Here is a 24,580-nt window from a genome sequence, read left to right as displayed (position 1 = left end):
ACCAACTGAGCCACCAGGTGCCCCTATTTTCCAGATTTTCTATAATAAACATGTATTATTTACATGGTGGGAGAGTGTTTTAGGAAAAAAAGACAAAGAAAAAGTTTTAAATTTTACATACTGCTTTTATAAGTTGAATTAAGCTTAGGTACTTAGAAGTTACCAAGCATGAGATAAGGAATAGTGGAAAAAGCCAAGAGCAATGAATTTTAGAACCTGAACAGATCTTATAAATCATTAGATCTGATATTTACATTTGAAAGATGAGAAAACAACAGGCTTGATATTATACAATTTCAAGTTCACATAGGAAGTTCCAGAACCTGTAACTCTTAAGTTCTCAGTTCATTATTCTAAGTTCATACATACTCTATACTCACTGAAGACTAAGTTATCCTAGTAGAATGTAAATTTGTACATGCAGTATGGCTAACTATTTAAAAAAAAAATTTATAACTGTTTACAATGACTTTTTCAGTCTATGATTTTTATAAGATAAAAGGAAACATATCAAAATGTCATTAGGAGGTAAGTGGCTTTAATGTATTCAGTTTAATGGGTTTTTCAAATTTCCTTGTAATATATTAATATTTCTGGGCTTCGGTGTTCTCAGCTGTAAAACATGTTTAACCACAGTTATCTACTTCATAGAATTACAAATAAAAATAGTACTTACAACAGTACCTTGGCACAGAGTAAATGCTGTTAGTTATTTTATGATAAAATTTTCAATTTTAAATTATTCTCTCTCCTACAGTGAAGTTTAAGTGCAACAGCAGGGTTTCAGGTTAGGTACAAAGACACTGGTAATTTTTCACTCACAGAATTCATGGAAACATATCCTTCATGCACTACTGGCAGATTCAGTCAAGAGGCCATATAATTCTGAGTATACAAAAACTAATAAGCTACTAGAGGCTTCAAGAGCAGAGCTTCTTGATGAATACATGTGTTTTCTTTTTTTTTTTTCATTTACAAAGCTCAAACAGAGGGCACTGGTGCTCACTGATTAGTCAGAAAGGATTGCAGACAGAGTGTAATCTACCATGCAGAGCCCAACCTGACAACCTAGAACTCAAACCCACTAGCCCCAGTCACCCATATGGTCCACTCCTTTTTTTTTTCTTTTGAGATTTTGAGAGAGACAGCACAAGCAGGGGAGAGGGGCAGAGGAAGAGGGAAAAGCAGGCTCCCTGCTATACAGGGACTCCACATTCATCCCAGGACCCTGAGATCATGACCTGAACCAAAGGCAGACGCTTAAACGACTGAGCCACCCAGGCACCCCCAGATGATAACTTCTAAGACAGGCAGTGAGTTGAGGAAAAAGGGTCACCAGGTATACATGATACAAGGTGTTGGATGGGAACACAACACTAAATTCTGGCAGGCATTAAGCAAGCGGTACTGTTTGTCCCTATCTTCCTTCTTTGTCCCACTTTTCCTTCCGTCCATCTTTTTTCTCTTTTGCATTTGTTCCCTTGCCTCATGCTGTCAAAGGAAACTCTTTAACACTGTCATCATTTATAGCTGTACTGTGAAATTTTCAGGTCTGCATTACTTACAGGGCATCTCCAACTTTCACACAAAATTCATTTTGCTTGAAATGTATATATACCAGTATGCCTAATGTACACTATGTATGTACACAACATACAGATAATTCTAAACAGCTCTGACACCAAATTCAGGTTTCACAAAATAGTTAGCAAACAAGTCAAACTACCCCATAAGGATGCTACAGTCATTTCAGTTTGTACAGCAGTCTGGAGACATGTGGGTACTAATATCTGTGATAAGAATGATAGAAAGACATGCTAATGGTGGCAAATATTTAGATCCACTCAGATACTCCGTGGACTTCAGCTGGTTGTCTGTATGTTCCATATTAAAGGAAAATGCGAACAGATGGTCCAAACACAAGGGAATTTCATGAATCCAAAGAGAAGTATATTGCTCCTTTACATTTCATGAAAAGACAAGAGAAGATGGCAAATTTTTGCACATCTTTTGCTTTATAGATTGAAGGAAAGTTGACGGGACTATGGTCAAAAGCAACATTGCAGTTCTAGTTCAAGGCTCTAAAAACTAAATCCTTCTTTCCAACTTGAAGACTGGATCTTCCTGACTACTAAATGTTATTCCTATTTAGTTAAGAGAATGATATATTATTTAAAACTGCATTTTCTTTTTAATAATTGATCAAAGTCCTTACTAATTTTACATCTCAAATAACATATAAGGGCTTAAAATATTAACTACAGGGCACCTGGATGGCTCCATCAGTTAAGCATTCAACACAGGTCATGAACTCAGGGTCGCAGGGTCGTGAGACGGAGCCCCGCCTCGGGCTCCACACTGAGCAGGGAGCCCGCCTGGGATTCTCTCCCTCCCCCTCTGCACCCCCATCTTCTGTTCACGTTCTGATAAAACAAAAACAAAGCAACTTAAAAATATATATAACTATAGTAATTTGTAACTTAAGAAATCTGCCTGGTGAAAACACTGTCCCTCATAATATATAAGTTTGTTGCTAAAATGTCCTATATTTTTATTCACATTTTTTTAGGAATGTATTATGTGTGAAGATGGAACACTGACTACGTAAGTCTAAACTTCATCAGCAGCCACACTTTTCCACAATCTCACAAAGTAGCTCCCTGTCCCACTGTTTCACTCTTATGCTCTCATTTCACAGCCATTATGACTATAATGCTGTTGCTTATATTGTTTCCTTACTTGCCTAGAATCTCCAACCATTCTTTTGTCAATCAGAATTAAAAAGTACAGAGCTTTTCGTAACATGGTTGTGAGGACACTCTACTTTCTGATGGATAGGGGTGGGCTGGGCTCTCCAGGTGTTAAAGCATTTTCAGTACGTCACTCTGCTGGGTTTTCTATTATTTCCTAGGGGAAATTTTTCCCCTCTGCCCGTCTTATACATTGTCTTTCTGAAAATGCTTGGTGGTTCCGGTGATATTATCTTTATGTAACTACAGACTGTATGTAACGTGCTTTGACTGTCAGTAAAGTGGACAAAATCCAACATGAACTACAGCAGTGATTAGTTTTTTTGAATATATATGATCCCCATCACTCCTAGGCCTCACCAGCCAGAACGGGACACTGCTCTTTTCCTCTGCTCGAAGCTCCCATGCAGACACAGATTCCTCACCACTGCAATCTGGTCAAGGAAGGAGATGCATTGGAGTTAACCCTCCTGATTGTTTCCACTCTGGAGTACCCTTACTTCCAACCTCCTGCTTCTAGGTGTTCCATGTGGGGCGTAGAGTATTTGTATAAATGCTCCCACTTTTTAGTAGAGTAAATGCTAAGATGCAGTTCCTCTCTTCAATTCCTGTCAGTATTTTACCTTCTAAGAATACTGCCACTGGGAGGCACCCATCATTTCCTTTTTATCAGAGCAGAGCTATGTCATATATTATATATAGTAAATATAATTTCTTCATTGTCTGTGTATCAATATCTGTCTTTTAAGCAACTTTGACCAATCATTATGGACAGAACTTTCTGTGACAAAGAAAATGCTGTGTACCCCACACTATCCCACAAAGTGGTCAAAAGTCACATGTGGTTAATGAGCATTTGAAATACAGCTGGTGCTGAGGATTTAAATTTTACGTTTTATTTAATTTTAATTAACTTAAATAGCACAGGTGGCTAGTGGCCACATATTGAACAAGCATGCAGCTCTGTATCTCTATACATTTCATCTCAACCCCTCTACTTCATCTGGCTTTCCACCTTATTTCTCTCCTCTGACCCTCTTTTCATTATATCTCTTTATTTTGTATTTATGTAATAGATATGTAACAATATATAAGGTATCTACATATACCTCTTTTTTAGTTATATGATAAAGACAGACAGTACTAAGTTTTATACATTTATTCTAACATCTTAAAATAGAAGTCAAGGGTAGAATGTTTAAGCAACTATCCTGCTTTTGTGTTTTCTACAGAATAGAATAAAAATCTAAATCATCAAGGAAATAATGTAACACTTTATTTGAATCCAAGTCTCTCAACATAATCAATTACATTCCAGAACACTGGGGTGAAATGTAGAAAACACTTCAGATCAACTTGATTTCTGAGACCATTACTTTCAAGAAATCCTGAAGAACTAAAAGGGTGAACGTGTGCACAAATACTGTACCTAATTTTAAGAAGGTAGATTCCATAGACAACAGACAAGTAAACCTAATACAGGTTAAGTCAGTATCTCAAAAAATGACTAAACATATTGCTTAAAAGAACTTAGGAATCCAGGCACAATCCTTAAGATGCCAAGAATATAACTAGCAATATAAGAACTTCCTTTTTTGAAAGGTCTATAGGTCTAAGACAGACATAAACTAGCTAGAAAACCTCCAAGTTTTCTTATGTGGGGCTGGAACTTCTGAGGTAGTTACTATATGCTGGGCAGTTTTAAGCACCCAATTCATGTAACTCCCATAATAACCATATAAAGCAGGTATAATTATTATTTCTATTTTATAGACAAGAAAACTGATGTACAAAGAGGTCAAATGTTTTGCCTAATATCAATGAGCTAGTAAGTGGCGAAGCCAGAATTTAAACTCAGATAATCCAGTTCCAGAGTTCCCACTTTTCATCACAAAGCTAAACTGCTTCTCAAAGTGTCCACTGGTCTAAGACCAAAGTCAACTAAGAAAAATTTCTAACCACAGACCTGTGTTCTGGCCTTATCTCTTCAACACATAAAGACATTTTATCTATAACTCAGAATATATCCTTAAGAAGTCTGCAAAAGAAAGCAAGCCAAGAGAGCCAAAATAAGAAATGACAAAAGTCGAGTTTTCAAGAAAATCTACGGGCTGAAACACTGACTCAATAAGATAATAAAGATACATATACTTTAAAAATTAAGTATGTAAGAACCTGATGAGCAATTCATAGAAATGCCTGATGTTAAAAAAAAATAAAGAGGTTTGAAGTAGTCCCAAAATTAACATGACCAAAAAAATGCCAATGCTCCACTTTCAAAAATATGTACACTCCATAAAAAAAAAACACACGCACACTTCAGAGCCTAGAAGTAAAGCTTATACACAACAAAAATAAATGTCATAAATTATTTATGCTATAGTAAAAATTTTATTTACTGGACCTTAAATATTCTTTATTTAAAAATAAAAAATATAAAGACACATTACATATCTTACTATAATTACATACTTTGTTTACTGAACTGATCCTTAGATCCTTTCTCAGAGCCCATTACTTTCATCAGACATACACTTTTAAATATTTACTTGCGTTATTCCTAAACCCATGAATTAGGAAAAGTTATCTAAAAGCGAGGAGAATAAATGCTTTAAGCACTCACTGCAGCAATAAATAAACCAACAAAAAAAAAACAATTTATAAAAATTACTTTATAAAAATTACAACCTAACAATAAAAGCTTTATAAAAATTACTACCTAAACAATATTTTACATTTACATTAAATAGGTCCAAACACTCTTGGTATCAAGCTCTTGGAGGCATGACTTTTCTAGTAGTCATGGACATTTATACTGATTCTCCTGTGGGCCACTTTAACAAGGCAACCTGCGCCTGTTGGAACTCCCAACACATGAAGATTCAGGAACCACAATAACCAAACTGGTACTGGATGGTGTGGCTGGTGTGCTGGCAAAACAGAGGCAAGGTTCTGGTCAGGTCTGGGTTGACCTGGCAAACTCACAAAACTCTGGCACTACCATCTCCTGTGACTCTGACTTCCTTTCGACTTGCCCCAGAACTGTAGAATCTGTGAACTGTCCCAGTGAAAGCTATAATAAATCCCCTTTTTCAAAAGAATCTCATAAAAATGTGAGAAAACGATCTCAACCCCCAACATCAGATAAGCATGCTATAAGGACAAACGCAACAAAAACAACAGCAACAACAAAAAACTCAAGGAAAATTACAAAAATGAGGAAAAATAATGAGGAAAGATAAACATCATGAAGATTCAACATAACAGGTATTTAAGCAGATCTGAAAAATCGAAACAAAAATAAAAGGCAACTTAGATCTTTGCAATAAAAGGGAACACCAAATATCAAGCAAAGTTAACAGAAGACCAAGATCCTACAAATGTGTTAGGTAAAGTGTTAAATGTGCAAGAGAAAGGAAAAATACAGTAACTAGGACAAAAGAGAAAAAGACATGACCCAAGAATTCTATATTCAGCTAAGCAGTCATTCATGGGTGAGTAGAAAGGAAAGCCATTCTCAGACATGCAAGGACGTGCACTATTTTTGTCACTCTTCATGACTGCTATAACTGTCCTTTATTTTGACATAGTTGACTGATAGCTATTCAAGTAAAATTTTTAATGACAAAACACGAAAAATGGTAATGACACAATAAAAAAATAAGACAAATGATTCTTTATACATCAATAAAGGGTCTAAGAACTTATAAACAGAATTCATCTATAAGATGAAAGGGGAAAATGAAGGGGCTCTTATTTCAAATTATGCATTTTTAATATCAATAGTAGATTCTGGTTTTTATCTTCCATTCTAGATTTTTGATATTTTCCATTTTCCCCAATGCATAAATCTGTGTGTGTGGATACACACACAAACACACATATATATTTGAGCAAATACACTCTTGTGAAAATTTTAAAATATTAAGTACATATGTTTCTATCAATTTTCCAGAAAATGGAAAAGACTGCTCTCCAAACAGCGTGCTCCCTTTACATCAGAAACATTCAAGCAGAGGCTATCCTTTGGAAATGTTCTAGAATAACATCTAACACAATCCAGCACTGGTGGATTACATGATCTCCAAAACTCTTTCTAGTAACAAGTTATCATCAACCTTAGACTATATTTATCATCCCTTTATAACAACAAAACAGCCTAATTAAAATGGACAAAGGGCATGGACATTTTTTCAAGATGATAAAGAATCAATTAGGATGGTTACTATCAATAAAAACAGAAATAACAAGTGTTGAAGAAGTGAAGAAATTAGAATTCAGTGCATTGTTGGCAGGAACATAACATGGTGCAGCTGTTATGGACGGTATGCTACGGTACAGCAGTTTCTCAAAACACTGGAAACAGGATTGCCGTACGATCCAGCAATCCCACTTCTGGGTCTAAATCCAAAAGACTTGAAAGCAAGGATTCAAAAGAGATATGTGCTAAGAACTCATGTTCACAGCAGCATTATTCACAACAGCCAAAAAGTGGAAGCAACCCAAGTGTCCATCAACAGATGCACTGGAAAACATTGTGGTATATACATACCACAGAATATTATTCAGCCTTAAAAAGGAAATTCTGGCACTTGCTACAACACTAACAAAACCCAGAGTACATTATGCCGAGTGAAGTAAGCCAATAAGAAAAAGACAAAGAGTGTATGATTCCATTTATATTAGGTACCCAGGCAAATTCAGAGACAGAAAGAATGGCAGCTGTCAGGGTTGGGGACAGTGGGGAATTGGGGAGTTGTTTAATGGGTATTGACTTTTGATTTGAAAGATGAAAGAGTTCTGGAGATACGCTGCACAGCAATGAGAATGTATTTAACACTACTGAAGTGTCCACTTAAAAATGCTTAAGATGGTCAATTTTATGTAATGCGTATTTTACAATATTTTAAAATATAAAAGCAAGAACTATGCCATCACTTTAATGGCTCCCAGAACTGCCCCGACTAACTAGCTACTTTTAGAGCATTATGCAACTTAAATGACCTGGTAAAAGGATAAAAGCAGAAAAAATTATTATGTAAAATAAGGGGTTCTGATATTTATTACCGTCTTCACACAGATTGTGTCACATGAATTTATACCAATAAAATCAACTAAGGCATCTCCACTTCCACCTCCTTTTGTCACCAGACAGGATATCATTTTGTTTTCTTAAATTGTAGCAGACTGAGCATGAAAATCACTTCGCTTCACGGCTTTATTTTCCCCCATACATCTAGGAATTTATGAAAAAAATTATCACAGATAGGCAAAGATTTAGCTAACGGTGATTCAAAACAATGTTGTTCAATAGCAAGAAACTGGAAAAAACTGCTAAACAGGCAGCTGGTTAAAGAAATACTTCATTTTAGATAGTATTTGTAATGAGAAAATGTTTACTGTAAATGTGTAAAAAAAGAAAATATGTAAAATAGCATGCACTATTATCATTCCATCTTCCAAATCTTGTAAATGGTATTTAAAGGGTAATGAGATTACAGGTGGTATCTGTGTGTTCTTATAAATGGTTTCTGAACTATGAGGAACACTTACTACTTGTACAATCAGAAAAACTTTGGTGTCAATTATTTGATTTTTAAGAAAGAAAAAAGAATTTTAAAATAGTTCACTCATTATGTCAGTTATCTCAATAAACCTGGGAAAAAATAAAAACAACAGACTTCACTGCACAAAAAATAAAAACGAAAAAGTTTAAATTTGATCTAAAACCAAAATCATCCTCCCCACCAAACTAGTTCCCTATTTTAATATTCTTTTAGTCAATGTCAGAATCATTTGCCCCATGGTTTTCAAAATTTCATTTATCATGGATTCCTTCTACCTCTCTCCCTCAGACCCAATTAGTAAATTCTTGTGATTCAATTGTTTCCCATACCTGCCCGTTCCTTTATTTTCTCACTGCTATCTATCATCAATTATGGCTCAGACCTTCATTATCCATAATATAAAATTTTCTAATTAAATCCTATCTGGTCTCCTTATTGCAAATTCTCCCCATTGTAATCTACTCCGTAACTTTAACTAGGCTTGCAAACACTGCCAATGCTACCATTCCTCTTCAACCTTTGGACTGTTAACAACCATCAGGTCAACCTGACCTTCAGTGCTCTCCACAATTTGGTTCCAACTTCCTTTCAATCTCACCTCACTCCTAGTAATTCTCAGCTGCTACAGTAACAATAGAAGTTGTCAGTTATTAAGCACTTACTTTGCTTCAGGGTGAGTGCTAACTGCTTTGTAAGCATAAATTCACTAATCACAACACCCCTCTTGAAGGGTATTACTATTATCAGCTATATTCTTTGAATGGGTGAGCAAGCAGAAAGCAATTACAGCTTAAATTACTTTATTTTTATGTAAAAAGAAAGAACACTGGCTTAAAGACTGATTTCATTTGTGGCTCCAGTTCTTCTACCAGGTAGCAAGCACTGTGACTCACAAATTCAGACCTTCTTCCCTGCGGAGTACCAATCATTTGTTATTCATGTTTTCTAACATTGTTAACATGTTATTCCACTGAAGGAAAAACAGGGCAAATTGGTAAAATAATTTTACAATTTTTAAATGGCCACTTACTCCTTTGTTTCAAATGCTCAGCTGCAGTTCTAGAAGCTGCAGTTCTTGAACACACTGCCCACCTTTTAAAGTACTGGACTATATTAATACTAATGACTTAAAAATTAGTTCATCTACTATGCTTGATATAATTTTCTTCAAAAACCTCAAATCTCTTTAATCATTTTTATTAAAGGACTATTCTTTTTCTTTTTTTTTTTTTTTAAAGATTTTATTTATTTATGTGACAGAGAGACAGCCAGCGAGAGAGGGAACACAGCAGGGGGAGTGGGAGAGGAAGTAGCAGGCTCCCAGGAGGAGCCCGATGTGGGACTCGATCCCGGTACGCCGGGATCACGCCCTGAGCCGAAGGCAGACGCTTTAACGACTGCGCTACCCAGGCGCCCCAGGACTATTCTTTTTCTGATTTAATTACAAAATAAATCACCAATTTAAAATATATTTATATTCTTCTTGCAAATTACATTTGTACTGGTATTCACTCATTCATCACTTGAATCATTTACTCACTCAACAAGATCACCGGGAGAAAATACTACTCCAAGCGCTTAGCATATGGCAATAAACATAAAAAACTAAACAGAGTTCTTCCTCTCGCGGAGCTCACATTCTAATGGCAGGTACAGATGATAACTAAGTACATATACAAGTTTTAAATTTTCAAAGAGTGATACATACTATGAAGGAAAAATAAATAAAAAGCCAAAAACAAACAAAACAAACAAACAAAAAACCACAGCAGTTTAATATTGTAGGTGGGAAGAGGGCAGGAGAGGGGGTAGGTGGAACCGAATGAAAGGGCAGTGAAGGAAGCTGAAGAGGTGACACAAGAACATAAATCTAAATGAAAAAAGGCCCAGCCAAGTAAAGATCTGATGGAGACAGCATTCCAGCTATTCTGTTAAGTGATTAGCAAGGCAAAACCCTTCAAAACGCTTCACCTGCTTTAACAGTAGTAAAAACGGATGCTGTTGAGATGGTTCAAGATGATGTTAAATGGACACTCATGACTAGTGATATCGTGGAGGTTTAAATAAGCTCTAAAAGTGTAATGGGAAACATTGGAGAGTTTTAAACAAGGGTATGATGAGCCCTGATTTCTTAAAAGTAAACCACGCTGCAGTTGCAAAGGGCATTAAGAGAAAGAACAGGAAGATGAGTTGTTAACAATCTAGGCAATGAATGACAACCACTTAGACAAGGGTAGTCTGGCAGAAGTCACGAAACACATATACTATATAGTTCTATTTTACAAGACACAATGGCCTTCCATTTTTATAATAAACTGAACTCATATTTATCTCTACTCCCTCTCAAAAAGCCACTAAAACAGTAAAAACAATTTATTAAGGTGGAAACCCAAAGGAATGGAGAAGAGGGAATGATCGTACACAGCTGCCAAGACACTTTAAGAAGACGGAAAAAACTGGAACAAGGAATAATGACCGAAAGTGATATAATTCATCCTGAGGAACTTTGGAGAGGGTCAGGACTTTGAGGTACACCAAGCTCCTTGAAATGTAATAGTGAGTCTTAAGGCTGACAATAAGATCAACTGAGAATCTCCACATCAGTCTGTTAAAACTCTTATCCCATAGAGCCACAGACAGGAGTGAGAAACCAAGCCAAAGATCTGCATCTGAACACCCAACTCACAGACAAAAGGCCGGCCCTGTTCTGAAAACAGATGCCCTATGTTATCTACCCAGCAAATGTGATGCGTTTTTTGTTTTTTTTTAGAAAAAATGAATGGCCCAGAAGACCTATAGATAATATTTGGGAATTATCGAGGACAATGATGTAGTACAATCTTAGTGAAAATTAGATTGATAACATGTATCAAGTCCTTAACATGAATCAGCAATTTCATCTTAGGAATTTATCACAAAAGAAGACATACATGAGTCAAGAGTATATTAAAAGAGATGTTCACTGCAATACTGTTTATAACAATATCAAAGCAGCTGAAACACTTAGTCAAAGAACACAGAGCTGTTAAATTATGATACAGTCATTCATGAAAAAGGAAAACAGTGGCCTAAGTTGTACATATATTACACGAAAAGGATAGTATGCAAAATACATGAAGCCGAAACACAGGGCTAAGTCTTTTGCTCAGGGAGCTTATCATAGGAAAACTATGATAAAAATAGATTAACTGCAAAATTAATAAAAAATATTAAGATTATGATTCTTGAAAAATTAACCATAAAAATTTTACTTAATGATATTTAGATCTCAAAAAATAAGAAACCATTAAGAAATTAGTAATGTCTGCTTTTAAAAAAAAATCCATATAGCTCCATCTTATCAAATTACTTTTAAATTTAAATCAATGATTTGAATGAAAAAAAGATTAAAATGTAATAGATTCCATAAGATGAAAGATTCCATAAGATGAAAGATTCCATAAGCAGTTCTCCATATCCTTACCACTATACCCTTAATAAAATGTGAAATTTGATAAATAACCATCAAAAAGCTATATGTAGGTAACACCTTCAGCAAGATTTTTAAATTTGCACTTTGAGTGCTGTCTATTTAAGACATTCTCATTTCTTATAGTGAGAGAACAGACATTAGGAATTTCTAATCATTAAATGTCTCAGGCAAAACAAAATTTCTCTTAAGCATTAAAAAAGGAAAATTGAAGTTTCTGGAAAACAAAGTTTTATGAAAATAAACACTATTGAAAATCCTGGAAAATACTGTCTAGCAGATAGAGGGGATGGACAGCAAAAGTAAACGATGTGTTCAGAAACAGGGAGAAGGCCAAGTAAAGTAAGAAGTATCTACTTAGGAAAATGTCATTTGAAATATTAAGTATGAAAGCAAATATGTATAAAATAAGTGGAAAGTAAAAATTCATATACACGACAATCATTTTTAGTTAAAATTGTAGCCACGAACAATACCAAAAATAATACGAACAAAAATCTACTGCATAATTAAAGGAAGGTGAGTCAAATGGGCCATTAGAATAAAAAAGGGACTACGTTCCCATGTATACACATATAGGAATTAAGTATAACAGAAATGGCATTCCACAACATAATAAAAGATAAACTGAGTTATTAAGTCATTAATCATTATTTAATACATGACAAGGGACATTTACTATCACTTTCAATTAGATCCCTATGTCACACCATAAATTAAAAAATCCTAATGGATAAAATTACTAGGGGAAAAAACCCCAGAAAACAGCACACTATTTTTAAAGTTATGAATTGAGAAGACCATCTTAACTATATCCAGAAAGCCCAGAATCTATAAAAGAAAAGACAAACATTAATACGTAAACTTAGAACCAAATAGAAAAGTAGTCAAAAGATATATGGAATTTGCAACAAAAATAGTGAATAAATATTTTTAAAAGACGACCAATCTGAGTGAACAAAAAAATAATTTTTAAACTATCAGATATGCAAAAGTTTTTTAAAAATCACGGATATTCAGTGTGGACAAGGTTGTACAGGAAAAGATGCACTCATACTGCATGGAGTTTAAGAAGGCAGAACATTTATACCTGAAATGAATACAACACTGTGCATCAACTATACTCATAAATAAATAAATAAATAAATGCAGCAAAATCTTAAAAAATTAAATAAAAAGGCAGAACCTTTTGGTGGACTTGAGTATCCCATCAACACATAAACATACATTCTCTTAGACCCAGATATTCTATTCTGCTTCTGAGAATCAATCCTGCACATATACTCGGATGCCTGCATCACCAGGATGCTCTCTGCAGCACTACTTACAATGCACAAAACTAATAAAAACAACCCAGTAGCTGAAATCTGACACCACGAGAAGAGGGACAGACTTAAATAAACTCAACAAATAACACCCACACAATGAATACTACGTCCTCAATTTCAAAAATGAGTTAAATCTGAATATACTGATGTTAGACTGCAAAAGATAACACAGTCCTCTCTGACAGTTTTTCCATATGACTTCTAGAACTTGGAACTATAATTTGACTTAAGAGCCATCAAATTGTGATTTCCAATTTTCTATGGAATTCTAGCAATTTAAAACACATCCAGGTACTATGACGTAAATAGGGATTTTATAAAAGCAAATTTCCTTATATCAGCTGTATTGAGCATCAAAGACATTATCTTAAATGTGAAAGAACTGCTGATCTCCGTACTTTCCCCTCCCCAAACAGTATCAAAATCAAAATGCCACTTTAAGTCCCCTATCCATGAATGCCTTCCAAAATAATAAACTAGGTGAACAAGAGTTTATTCAATAATTTCAACTCCTGAATGGTGAAATATGATTTCTACAGCAATCTGTGACATGCATTTTGTAAATATAAATTAGATTAATAGTCTATTTTAACAGTTATCTGCTTAATAACTAAAGTTAGTCACAAGTTCCAAAAATGATTCATAATTTCCAAAGTTTTAAAAAACACTTCATGTTTTCATTCATTACAAATGCTTTAAATAGCAACCTCCTTAAAAAATATGAAACAGACAATCCCTGAATGAATACTTTAAATTTGTGTTTGATTTAAAGAAAAACAAAAAACAACTACTCATGAATACCTGGTCAATGACAGTTGATGTTCAAAGATGCAGATAACTGAAAACTATCTGATGGTATCACAGCTTATATATATGGTAAGTATAAATCCTGACCTCTCAGTCTCAACTTCAAAGTGATGCCACCTACTTGATACAAAAAATGTCTAAATATCTCAAATCATTTCCATAATCTCTGACAAAGAAATCACCTAGTTATAAATGATAACTTACAAAGAGTTCTGTGGAATGACTTCCTAATTTATTGGAAATCTACATTTTTATTACTTGTAAAAACATGTTCAGCATAATTTAGGTGGTCTCTCTTAGTACGATAATATCCGGTCATGCTGAAAAACAAAAAAGTTCCTAGACACTTTAAGACAGTGATTACCTCTGAGGAGGGAGGAAGCAGAAAGAGTTGGAGAGATGGAGTTTTTAGCTTTTGCTGTGATTTTACATTTCTTTAAATAAAACCTGGAAGCAAACGTGCCCTTTGGAGGCAGAGTTCCTCGGTTCTTAACAACTCACTACCTCTTCGTGACCTTGGACAAGTTATTTAACTTCCCTGTGCCTCGGTTTTCTTTACCTGTAAAATGGGGATCATTCTTCCTGCTATATAGGATTAAATGAGTTGACAGATGTAAAGTGCTTACAATAGTACCTGACACATGGTAAATGTTACTGCTATTATCATCAGCCTCATCACCTAAAACTACCAATTTTGCAATCTAGCTGAAAGGAACCGGGAAAAGAGGGAACTGGAGGGTGGCATTTGATCTATTTCTACACTTCCTTACATTTCAAACATAAATTCTATTTTTGTAACCAGTGATAAATAACGAACTTAAGTGAAAAAGTATCATACAGTAGAATGACAGTTTCAGTCTTCAATTTTCAAAAACATGAGACAATAGAGGCTTTGGAGTTTGATATTTATTTTTAGCAGGAAGAATATGCTAATGATGATGACATCGTTAGAAGATACGCCCATGTCCAATACCTGCAACAGAAGCTCAATAGAAGTTAAAGAAACCATACCAAAAGACTAAGGACAAAAATTTCACATTACTTACCCTTAATTCTGCTAACAATAAAACAAGTACAATATGTTTAAGATTGAAGTTGCATTACAAGATCAAAAACTAGCCAATTTAAATATCACATGTATCTTCTTAAAATTTTTTACCTTTTCCTTTCTATGTACAATTGGGAAACCTTTCTAAAGGTAGAGCATGGTGCCAATAACTATGCTCCAAATTGAAAAGGGGGAATGCTAAATTAAAAGCTGAGAATTTGAGGTGGAAGAGCTCTTGATCAAAGAGCTGGTCTCACAGGTAGAAATGACGATCCTCTTTGGCAGAGACTGCTAAAACAAGAACTAGACACTTAGTAGAGGCAGTATCATAACGTACCTACAAATTTACATTGAACCGTTTAAATAAAGGGATCCAGACAAGTTAGAAATTCTCCCACATATACACATAGAATAAGAAATTGCTAGAGCAATAAACAATTTAAACAAGAACTAGTCAAAAAAGATTCTGGTCCATCCACCCCTGACAACAGCTACTCTGCTCAAAAGAAAGAGGAAAATGTTTCTCTTTTTCAGCCCTGTACCTCCAGACCCATCAATCGTATCGATCACTACTTAACTTAAAGTAGAGAGGACTCTCTTTTACCAAAGGGTGTGTATGAGCCAGGAGTGAGGTGGGAATATGTTAAACATCAGAATCAGGGATGAACAAAAGAGTAACTTGAAGACTAACTTCTTGAACAGAATTGATGAACTTTTCAGGGACAGGGAGAGGGGGACTAGCATACCCACAATTAATTATATGCCAAAAAACTCTTTATTTTTTGATTATATACCTAGAAGTACATACATGTACTCAGAACAGGAATTCAATAAATCCAACCATAATTTACTGTAGCTGACACCAGACTTTACACTGCTATTTTCCCATTAGTTACGTTCTTGAAAATAAGAGTTTAAACTCTTCAGATGAATTACTATTATTGGAATTCCACATGAATACTTTTATAAAGCAACCAATTTTCACAATACCAAATTTCTAAGTTTACTTAGGCTGCTGATTTGTTTCAAGTAGAAAGATACCCATTTCTGCAAGGAGTAGCTTACCTGGGCCATTGGCAAAAAAATGCAAAATGTGAGGGAACAAGAGTATTTTGAAATGCCTACCAAGAAATAAATTAAACAAATAAGCACTAAAGAAGGAAAAGGTTACGCACTTCCAATTTATGCTCTTTCTCTGCAAGGGCTTCCTTTTGACAACGAAGAAAATCTGCTAACATTCGAGTGAGTTGCTTCCTATCATCTATTTCAGCCGCCAATCTGCCATTGTAATCTGCCAGCAACATACAAGCATCCTCTACCATTTTAGAAAGCCTTTCTCCAGATTCTTTATCTAAGAAAAGCACAGAACAACAACATTATTATACAACAAAAACAATGCCATATGCCATTCCCTCACCCTGACTTCCAAAGAAGCTCCAGATCACATTTTTTCTTACCTGTTATCTTATCTAGTAGGGATACTTCTTGGACTTCAACAGGCAAAGATGCTATCCTCTGATGAACTGCTGCATCACCTGAAGCTGCATTCTCTAGATCTTGTAATGCTCTAACAAGATCTAGAGTCTAAAAAGTTATACAACTTTAGAACCATAATAAATGAAGCTTAAACAAATACAAAAGACTTAAAATTTATTTCATAATCCTTACTCTTTATGGGCTATATATCTGTTCAAAGTTTTAAATATAAACTACTTTTGAAGGCAGTCCATTTCTTTTAAGAAATATTAAGAAAAAGAAACTACACTACGTCAAGTATTAGAAATATATAAATTGAAAACTAAAATAAGACATGGCTCTCAGCCTTGAGGAAGTCATACTCCAGTGGTAGAGACAGATAGTGTAAAAATAATTATCAGACTCTGAAAGTGACAAGCTTCACTTACATGCCAAATACATACAGTGGCAAAAGGGAAAGCAGGCTATAACTTCAACCTAGACAATACAAGTTTTACATCCAACATATTCATTATATTATCATTATACATGAGCAGAATTTTTTAATACTAAATTGGATATCTGGGGTAAGGGGATACAAATCATGTTCTACTACAACAAAGAAGAGTCTCACCGATTCTACTTCTGCATGATGTAATTAAAGCACAAGAGCAACACAGTTTGGGAATATGCTTAAATATGGTTATCTTCAACTATTCTACAGTTTGTTAATAAGATCATTAAAATATCACAAAATTCCATAAATCTTATGACTAATACTTATATAAACACTTAGCCAATATAAAAATTATTTTATCATTAGAATATTTTACTTGCACTGTTTTCATATCAGATATAATTAGGAGGGAACGGCAAGCCTTTGCTGGTAACCTCACAATTCATAATGTCTATAAATTTATTCCAGAGAAAAATGAATACATTTTCTTTTTACTGGTCTCCATTTCCATCCCACCTCCTTCTTTTTTTCTTTTTTTAATCCCTAAGACTAGTTCCTGGAACAGTAGGAAATTATAAATACACTTGAAAAATATAGGATATAACCAATTCTGTGTATACATTAAGATGACAATGACAGATCATTACTGATTTTTCCTTAAGCTATTCCCTTACCAAAAAATGCTGTCAGTGGGGTCTAGTACAAAGTCTAGCATCAAACATGGTAAGAATGAATGGACTCTAATAAGAAATATACTATCCCGCATATGCTTTTCATTCATTACTATGTGTTTAATATTCTAATATTAAAAAAATAATTTTGATGTAAGATATAACCCCCTACAAATGAAAGTGAGCTTAAGAGCAATGATGATTATCAGGAAACTTGTTTCTCATGGTGCTCCAATTAACTTTTATATTGTCATTTTTTAATCAGTCTTAGAAAGTTCTAAAATTTTCTGAAGTTCTAAGAAGTAATCTGGCTTTATGGTCTTGATATGCATGCTTTAACTACAAACCCCTCTCATCTCGCCTTCACATTCCCACATGAATTAATTCTAAGTTTCCAGTACTGGGTCAAGGATCAGATAAAAAAACAAAGTTGTCTGAAAACAACACTAGCCTACAACTTTCTAACAGAAGAAAATGAAATGAGTTCAACTGGATCCTACAAAGAGGAATTTTAGCCATTCTTATAAAGAATGACATAAATAAAATGATAGCTACAAAGCCGAACCACTGAGAATTAAGTAGTACAACTAATCTGAAAATGCTCATTATAAAATGAAAAGCAACAGCATTTTATTTAAGTACTAGATTAGAGTCAGACAAATACTCCTAAGAAGTACAACGGAGGTTACTCTTTTCATCAGGGAGAACACAAGAGGATCAGACCCTATATCTAGAACTTGGGTAAAATACTGTTCATGGAATCATAATAGGCTCTCAGCAGAAAATGCTTTGTCTTAATTATTACCAAACAGAAAGAAATATAAACCTTAGCGTTTGGTTGTTTGAAATGTTATTATTTTTTCCTCAAGCTTTTGTCCCTGGTGATCATGTGGGCTTCAGCACCTCCTGCCAAGGAGTGAACGGGTAGTTTGGTTCAGGTACTAGCTGAGCACCTAGCTGAGATTCTTTCTGCCTCCCCAGTATTAACACTGATACAACACACCCATAGATTTAGGCAGTGATTGGTTTTGTCTTTCTTTCAAACTCCTTTCATTGGGGAAAGAGCTTCACCCAGCCTCTGGTTTCATGCAATGAATTCAGGTCCAGTCCTCCAACTCCCACGGAGCACTTCGAGTTCTTATTACCCTAGTATTTCTGGAAAGCCATGTCTGCTTCCGGACCAAAGCTTAGCAAGAACCAGGCTCTGGCTCACATATTGAGTTGTGCTTCTGTACCATTTCTAGCCCACGAAGATATTTACCTTGTTTTATGAGTATGGCTATGTCTTCATTTTCTCCTTTTAAATTTTATCTGTCCCTCCTATATGTTTGAAACATAGAAGGAGGAAGCTTTAACACTCAATGCCCACATAATTATAAGTTAAAAATGTTTTTCTGGAATCATCTGATGGCTAAAGAATGCTATACTGTACCAACCTGGGAGGACATGGGGTATTAAGATAATGACTCTAATCCAACTTATTTTACCATGGAACTCTATAGTTACATAGAACTGTATGAATACATGCTTGTTACTATAATACTCACTTTTACATGTTTAAAAGAAAAAATACTCTAAAGGGCAGTGTTTATCTCTAGGAATGGCATTTTCAGTGTACTTAAATCATATAACAAAATAGTCTTATCATATAATGTTTTATTTATTTAAAAGGAAACTATTTAAATGGAGGATATCTCACCAGACCTAATCATATTTAGCAATCAGATATCCTCTTTCTATGCAAAATATAGTTGCCTAATATATAATATACAACATACTACATTAAACATAAGCAATCTGTTAATCAGAAAATAAGAAATATTCACATAGCTTCTTTCTTGTTCTCAGAATTATAATGAAAATCAATTTATAGAAATAAAACACCAAAATTAATAAAGCTTGGTGGCCACATGAAGTAACAGTAACATAACTCCCTTAACAGAGAAAAACTTCTACCTGTGGTGGTTCACTTGGAGATCCCAGAGAGGAACAGTTTTCATTTTCATCCACCTTTATCTGTTCATAAGTTCGCTTCCTAGGCTTCTTATCACCATCTGAATTGAAAGAACACTGAAGTTTTAATGAAAGCAAACATTTTAACGAAGAGATCATGATAAAAGATTACACACTTACACAGAGCTTGCTTAAGTTGTTCTAACACATCATTCTCATAAACAGACCTTTCTTCCCAAATAGATAATACCCTTCCAAGGTGCTTCTTACAACTTTCATCAGTTTCACTGAAGAAAAAATACAAATAATAACAATTAATAGAGCTACTGAAAAGGTAATGGTGATTTTCAATACAATCAGACATTCATTCCCTGAAAAAAGCTGTTCAAATGTTTACTGAGCATCACTATGTGACCAGAGGTTCGGAGTGGATCAAGACAGACCTACTCCCTGCTTCCTTTAAAAGCTTATAGACATATATTTTTTTAAGATTTTATTTCTTAAGTAATCTCTATACCCAAACTGGGGTTCAGATTTACAACCCCGAGATCAAGAGTCACACGCTCTACCAAATGAGCCAGCCAGGTGCCCCTAGACACATTATTAAACAAAAAATTACAAAAAAATGTTAAGAGTGCTCACACTGACTACTAGGGGTTTACAAAGAAGGTGCCCCTAACTGAATGGGGGCTGAATATGAAACTAAGAAGATTTCAAACAGGTGATTTTTGAATTTATTTAACAAATACTTATTGACCAAGGCACTACCTTTGACACTCTTTTGAGATACAAATGGAGCTTTATAGCAGCTGTTACTTATAAGGGCCACAAAAAAGAACAAGGTATTAAAGACAAGCATAATGCAGAGGCCTGGCTGACTTCAAGACAGATTTTAAAAAGTATCTGAGGAAGTAATATTTGAGATCCAACGACTGGAACATCAGGGAAGTGGCAAACAGACTACTCCCAACCACCTCCTTCTGCCCTCATCACTACCATTATAGACTGCTATACCTCTTGCCTGGATTTCTTAAGTCTCAGTGGTCTCTTAGGCTCTTACTCCTCACTCTATGCTCTACGTAATGTCAATCAAATCACAGGGCTCTTCAATCACATAAGAGCTATCAATCATACCAAGAATAAAACCAAAATCCTCATCCTGGACCACAAGGTGGACATGTTCTATTTCCTGGCTACTTCTCAGTCCACATTCCCCAAATACCTTTCCCATACAAATCTCCTTGCTGATCCTCAAACATGTCCAGCACATAGTTGTCTCACTGTTTCTGCCAAGTATTCCCCTCTACCTAGAATCCTCTCTTAGATGCTCAAGTGGCTCATTCATCTTTTCCTTCAGTCTCTGTTCAAATGCCACCTCCCCAAAATAGTCCTTCTTTATCTCATGATATAAAGCTCTCATACTCTCTACTTCTTTCCTTATTTCTTCACAATACTTACCTACTAGCATAATATATGTTCACCTGTACATCTAGTTATTACCTTTGTCATCCACTGAAATGCAAGCTCCACTAGGACAGAACTTTATCCTTTTTGCTACAGCATCCTTAGGGCCCAACACATAGTAGGCAGTCAATAAATACTTTATTGAATTTCTCAGGAGAGGCAACATATTTAAAAGCCTTAAGGTAGAAAGAACTAAAAGAGTGAGTTCAGTTAGCTTAAACTTGGACTGTAAAGCGTGTGTGTGGAAGAAATGTGAGACAGGAGTCTGAAAATGTGGATAGGGCCATGAAGCAAGTCTTGCTCAGGACTTTAGACTTAATCTCTGGGACAAATGAGAACAACTCAAAGGCAAGGGACTGTTATGATCAGCTCTGCAACTGTGACTAGTTTCCTACTAGAGGCTCCTGCAATTATAGAAATGACATTATGGGGGCGCGTGGATGGCTCAGTCGGTTAAGTGTCTACCTTCGGCTCAGGCCATGATCTTGGGGTCCTGGGATTGAGCTGCGCCTTGGGCTCCCTGCTCAGTGGGCTTCCTGCTCAGTGGGGAGTCTGCCTCTCCCTCTCCCTCTGCCCCTCCCCCCCAGCTTGTGCTCTCTAACAAATAAATAAAATCTTAAAAAAAAAAAAAAAAGAAATGACATTATGGAAACTAGAATGGAAAGAAATCTAAAGAACTGTGCGAACTATATATACTACCTGGGATAAAAGGGAGTGAAGGAGAAAGGAGAATGTGATATACTATAAATCAGAGTAACAGAGAAAGTTAAAGATGACGGCTAATTTCTCATATGGGCATCTGGATAGATAGAGTTGGATCCACTGAGAGAGTGAAACCTGGAGGAGCAGCAAGTCTGATAGGGAGCAAGGATACAATATATGATTTCAATACGAGATACAGTACGTTTGAGATGTCTGAAGGCATAAAACTAGAAATTCATGAGGCAACAGGATACAGGTCTAAAACAAAGAAAACACATCTGGACTGGAGGGTAGGATTGTGAGTTACTAGGTTGTGGATAATAACTAAATACATGCAGTGTATAAAATCATCCAGAGGTCAAGTGAAGAATATGACCAAAGAAAGAGGGCCTAGGACTGAACTCTTAAAAAATGCCAACATCTGAAAAGATGGTAAAAGACAATATCTAAAAGGAAAGATAAATAATATTCATTAAGAAAGTAACATACAGCAGTATTTCACACACTGTAAATTTTTAAAAAATGCATCCATTATGACTAAAGTTGCAGGGCATGCCTGGAGTTTATTTTCATCCTTAAATCATTGAACACAGATCTTCATTTACCCCTAGATTCTATAATTTAGACTGATTTAGTAGTCTACCCAATAATGTTTACCCAGTAACCTACCAAATATTTGCATATGTTTGGAAATAAGCATTTTAAAAGGACATAAGCCAAAGCACTGATTTTTACCCTCAGAATTTTTCTGTAGCAAAATTTTTCAACAGGCTTATACTTATTCTACATAAATATTCTATTTTAATATGTTCCAAAGCATTTTAAATGTTCCAAAGCATTTTAAAATGTTATGATATATATCCAAACACTAGAACACCTTAAAATTAAAAGCAATATGAAAGGAAAAGATATGACGCTATCCAGAAATATCAGCTGGAAAAGTGATAGCTTTATAACCACACAAATTTTCAATTCAAAACCTTCATTCATTCTTAATGAAGTTCATTCCAAAATGGCAGTTGCTTTTGGTCTCTTAAAGGAAAGCTGTTAATTCAAGTACTCCAAATACCCACCACTGCAACCGTTCAAAAATTTCCCTTCACACAAAGTATTTAACATATTTACAAATGCCATTTATAGTAAGTCTTTTCAAATGAAAATTTCAATGAAATACATTCCGTTTTTTGTTTGAATGGCTTACAGCAAATTTTAACAAAAGGACATATTATGTGCATTTAAAACAGATTACCTAGTACCCAAACAATTACCATACCTTGAAACATGTTTAAAAGCCTCCACTATAACTGGTGCAAAATCTTTTGTAAACTCCGGCCCCTTCCTTTTGCTGTTCTGAATGACATCATTGGCTAGGTAGAGAAAAGTAAGCTTCCTGTTTGGTTTGGCTGAAAAATAAAAAAAATAAGTAAAAATCTACTTGAGATACCCTCATTTAACTTGGACAAATTTTCTCAATACCTGAATCAAGGAGTTTGAGAACTACAACAAACCTACTAACCTTTATGTATCAGGTTCAACTCTAGCTTCTCATCCTACTACCAAACATCAAGTCACTATTCTTTAACTCACTAGGTTTCTATAGTTCCTGGAAGTGCATCATGTGAGGAAAAAAAAAAAGGACTCAGGAGGAGGAACTAGTCAATAATTAATTTGTTTCCTTGAACTTTTACTAAGTTGCCCAAACTACTTACCTTCAATTCCTACTCTTATCACTATTCCCAAATTAGTACTTTTATACACCAAAATCCTTAGGTCTGTAAAAATGCATCTCTGTGACTCTATCTGTACTAAATTTTGTTAAAACTATTAAACACTACATGAAATACAACTTATTTAAAATAAGATGGTGACTGGTCACGTTAAGATGATACCCTAAAGCTTGAATTTATAACTATTTTAATACCCACACTGATTTTAAAGTTATCATTAAGGTATTGTAAAACAAGAGTACGAAATGTAAAATACATTGAAAGAGACCTCACTTCAATTAATTATGTATTTTTTGTTTATGAAATAAATATTTCCCAAGCTAACAGAGTTAATGTTGGAGAGACCAAATGGGCAGTTTAGATTTTCACCCACATTAGATTACGTGGCCTTAAATAACTGAATTCATCTAGACAAAAAGATGTCTCTTCTCACAATATTCCATGGGTGTAAACATCCTTCTAAAAGAAGGGAAAAGATTTCAACAATTGTGAGCCAGGATACATTTTTACTAGCTACAATGTTAAGTGGTATAGTATTAAGTACAACTCAAATAAGAGTGATACATATAGGTAAAATTTCGTTAGTTGAACATAATCTTTTATACTGACAATTTTCATAATATAATTTTACTAGAATTAAATATGAATTATTCAAAGTAGTATAGTTATACTCAGAAACACTGTACTCTGTGGCATCCACATTCAATGGTGTAGGAAACTTATGGTCAGGACTGATAATCCAGTGCACCATTTAAGACAAAAACAGGCAGGCTACATTTGGCCCTCTAGATTTGAGTTTCCAGTTTAATCATTCAACACATTAAAAGCCACTTCTGAGTTCACGTCTTTCTTGAGGGGGAAACTAGTGACACACACACCTTCTCACAAAAAACTAGAATACTGAGTCAGAGACGACCAGACTTTACAAATCTGTGCCATCCACTGCATAGTCTCATTTGCCTATCTAAAGATGTGGACCACCACTATGCTTTTGAAAGTCCTGGAGCAGAATAAAGATATGGAAGAGATGGCAATAACAAAGACTAACTTCTGATTCTTCTGGCTCTTGTCTGGTTAGATAAACCATTCAGTATAACTGGTTAAGATACCAGGACCCTTTCCCATGAAGAAGATCATAATGGCAACTTACCCAATATTCAAGCCTGTCTCTTTTTTACCTAT

At 34.9% G+C, this 24,580-nt stretch overlaps 1 protein-coding gene across 3 annotated transcripts in view; it reads right to left on the bottom strand.

The window, feature by feature from the left end:
* Positions 1–24,580, bottom strand: part of RPRD1A (regulation of nuclear pre-mRNA domain containing 1A) — a 72,769-nt gene that overhangs the window by 19,367 nt on the left and 28,822 nt on the right. For 2 of the 3 annotated variants that reach the window (XM_008691282.2, XM_008691290.2), the window contains exons 2-6: positions 22,945–23,074; positions 19,686–19,792; positions 19,509–19,606; positions 16,427–16,553; positions 16,145–16,320 (exon numbers count right to left, since the gene is read on the bottom strand). In XM_008691282.2, the coding sequence (XP_008689504.1) occupies positions 16,145–16,320; positions 16,427–16,553; positions 19,509–19,606; positions 19,686–19,792; positions 22,945–23,074 (638 nt within the window). Of the gene's footprint in view, positions 1–14,759; positions 14,895–16,144; positions 16,321–16,426; positions 16,554–19,508; positions 19,607–19,685; positions 19,793–22,944; positions 23,075–24,580 lie in introns of those variants that run through there. The other variant, XM_008691299.2, reaches the window with a different exon arrangement.

This window comes from Ursus maritimus, unplaced genomic scaffold (assembly GCF_017311325.1).
Source record: "Ursus maritimus isolate PB19 unplaced genomic scaffold, ASM1731132v1 scaffold_18, whole genome shotgun sequence".
Lineage (NCBI taxonomy): Eukaryota > Metazoa > Chordata > Mammalia > Carnivora > Ursidae > Ursus > Ursus maritimus.
Note: the sequence above shows the minus strand (reverse complement) of the source record. Positions and strands in the feature narration are given on the sequence as shown.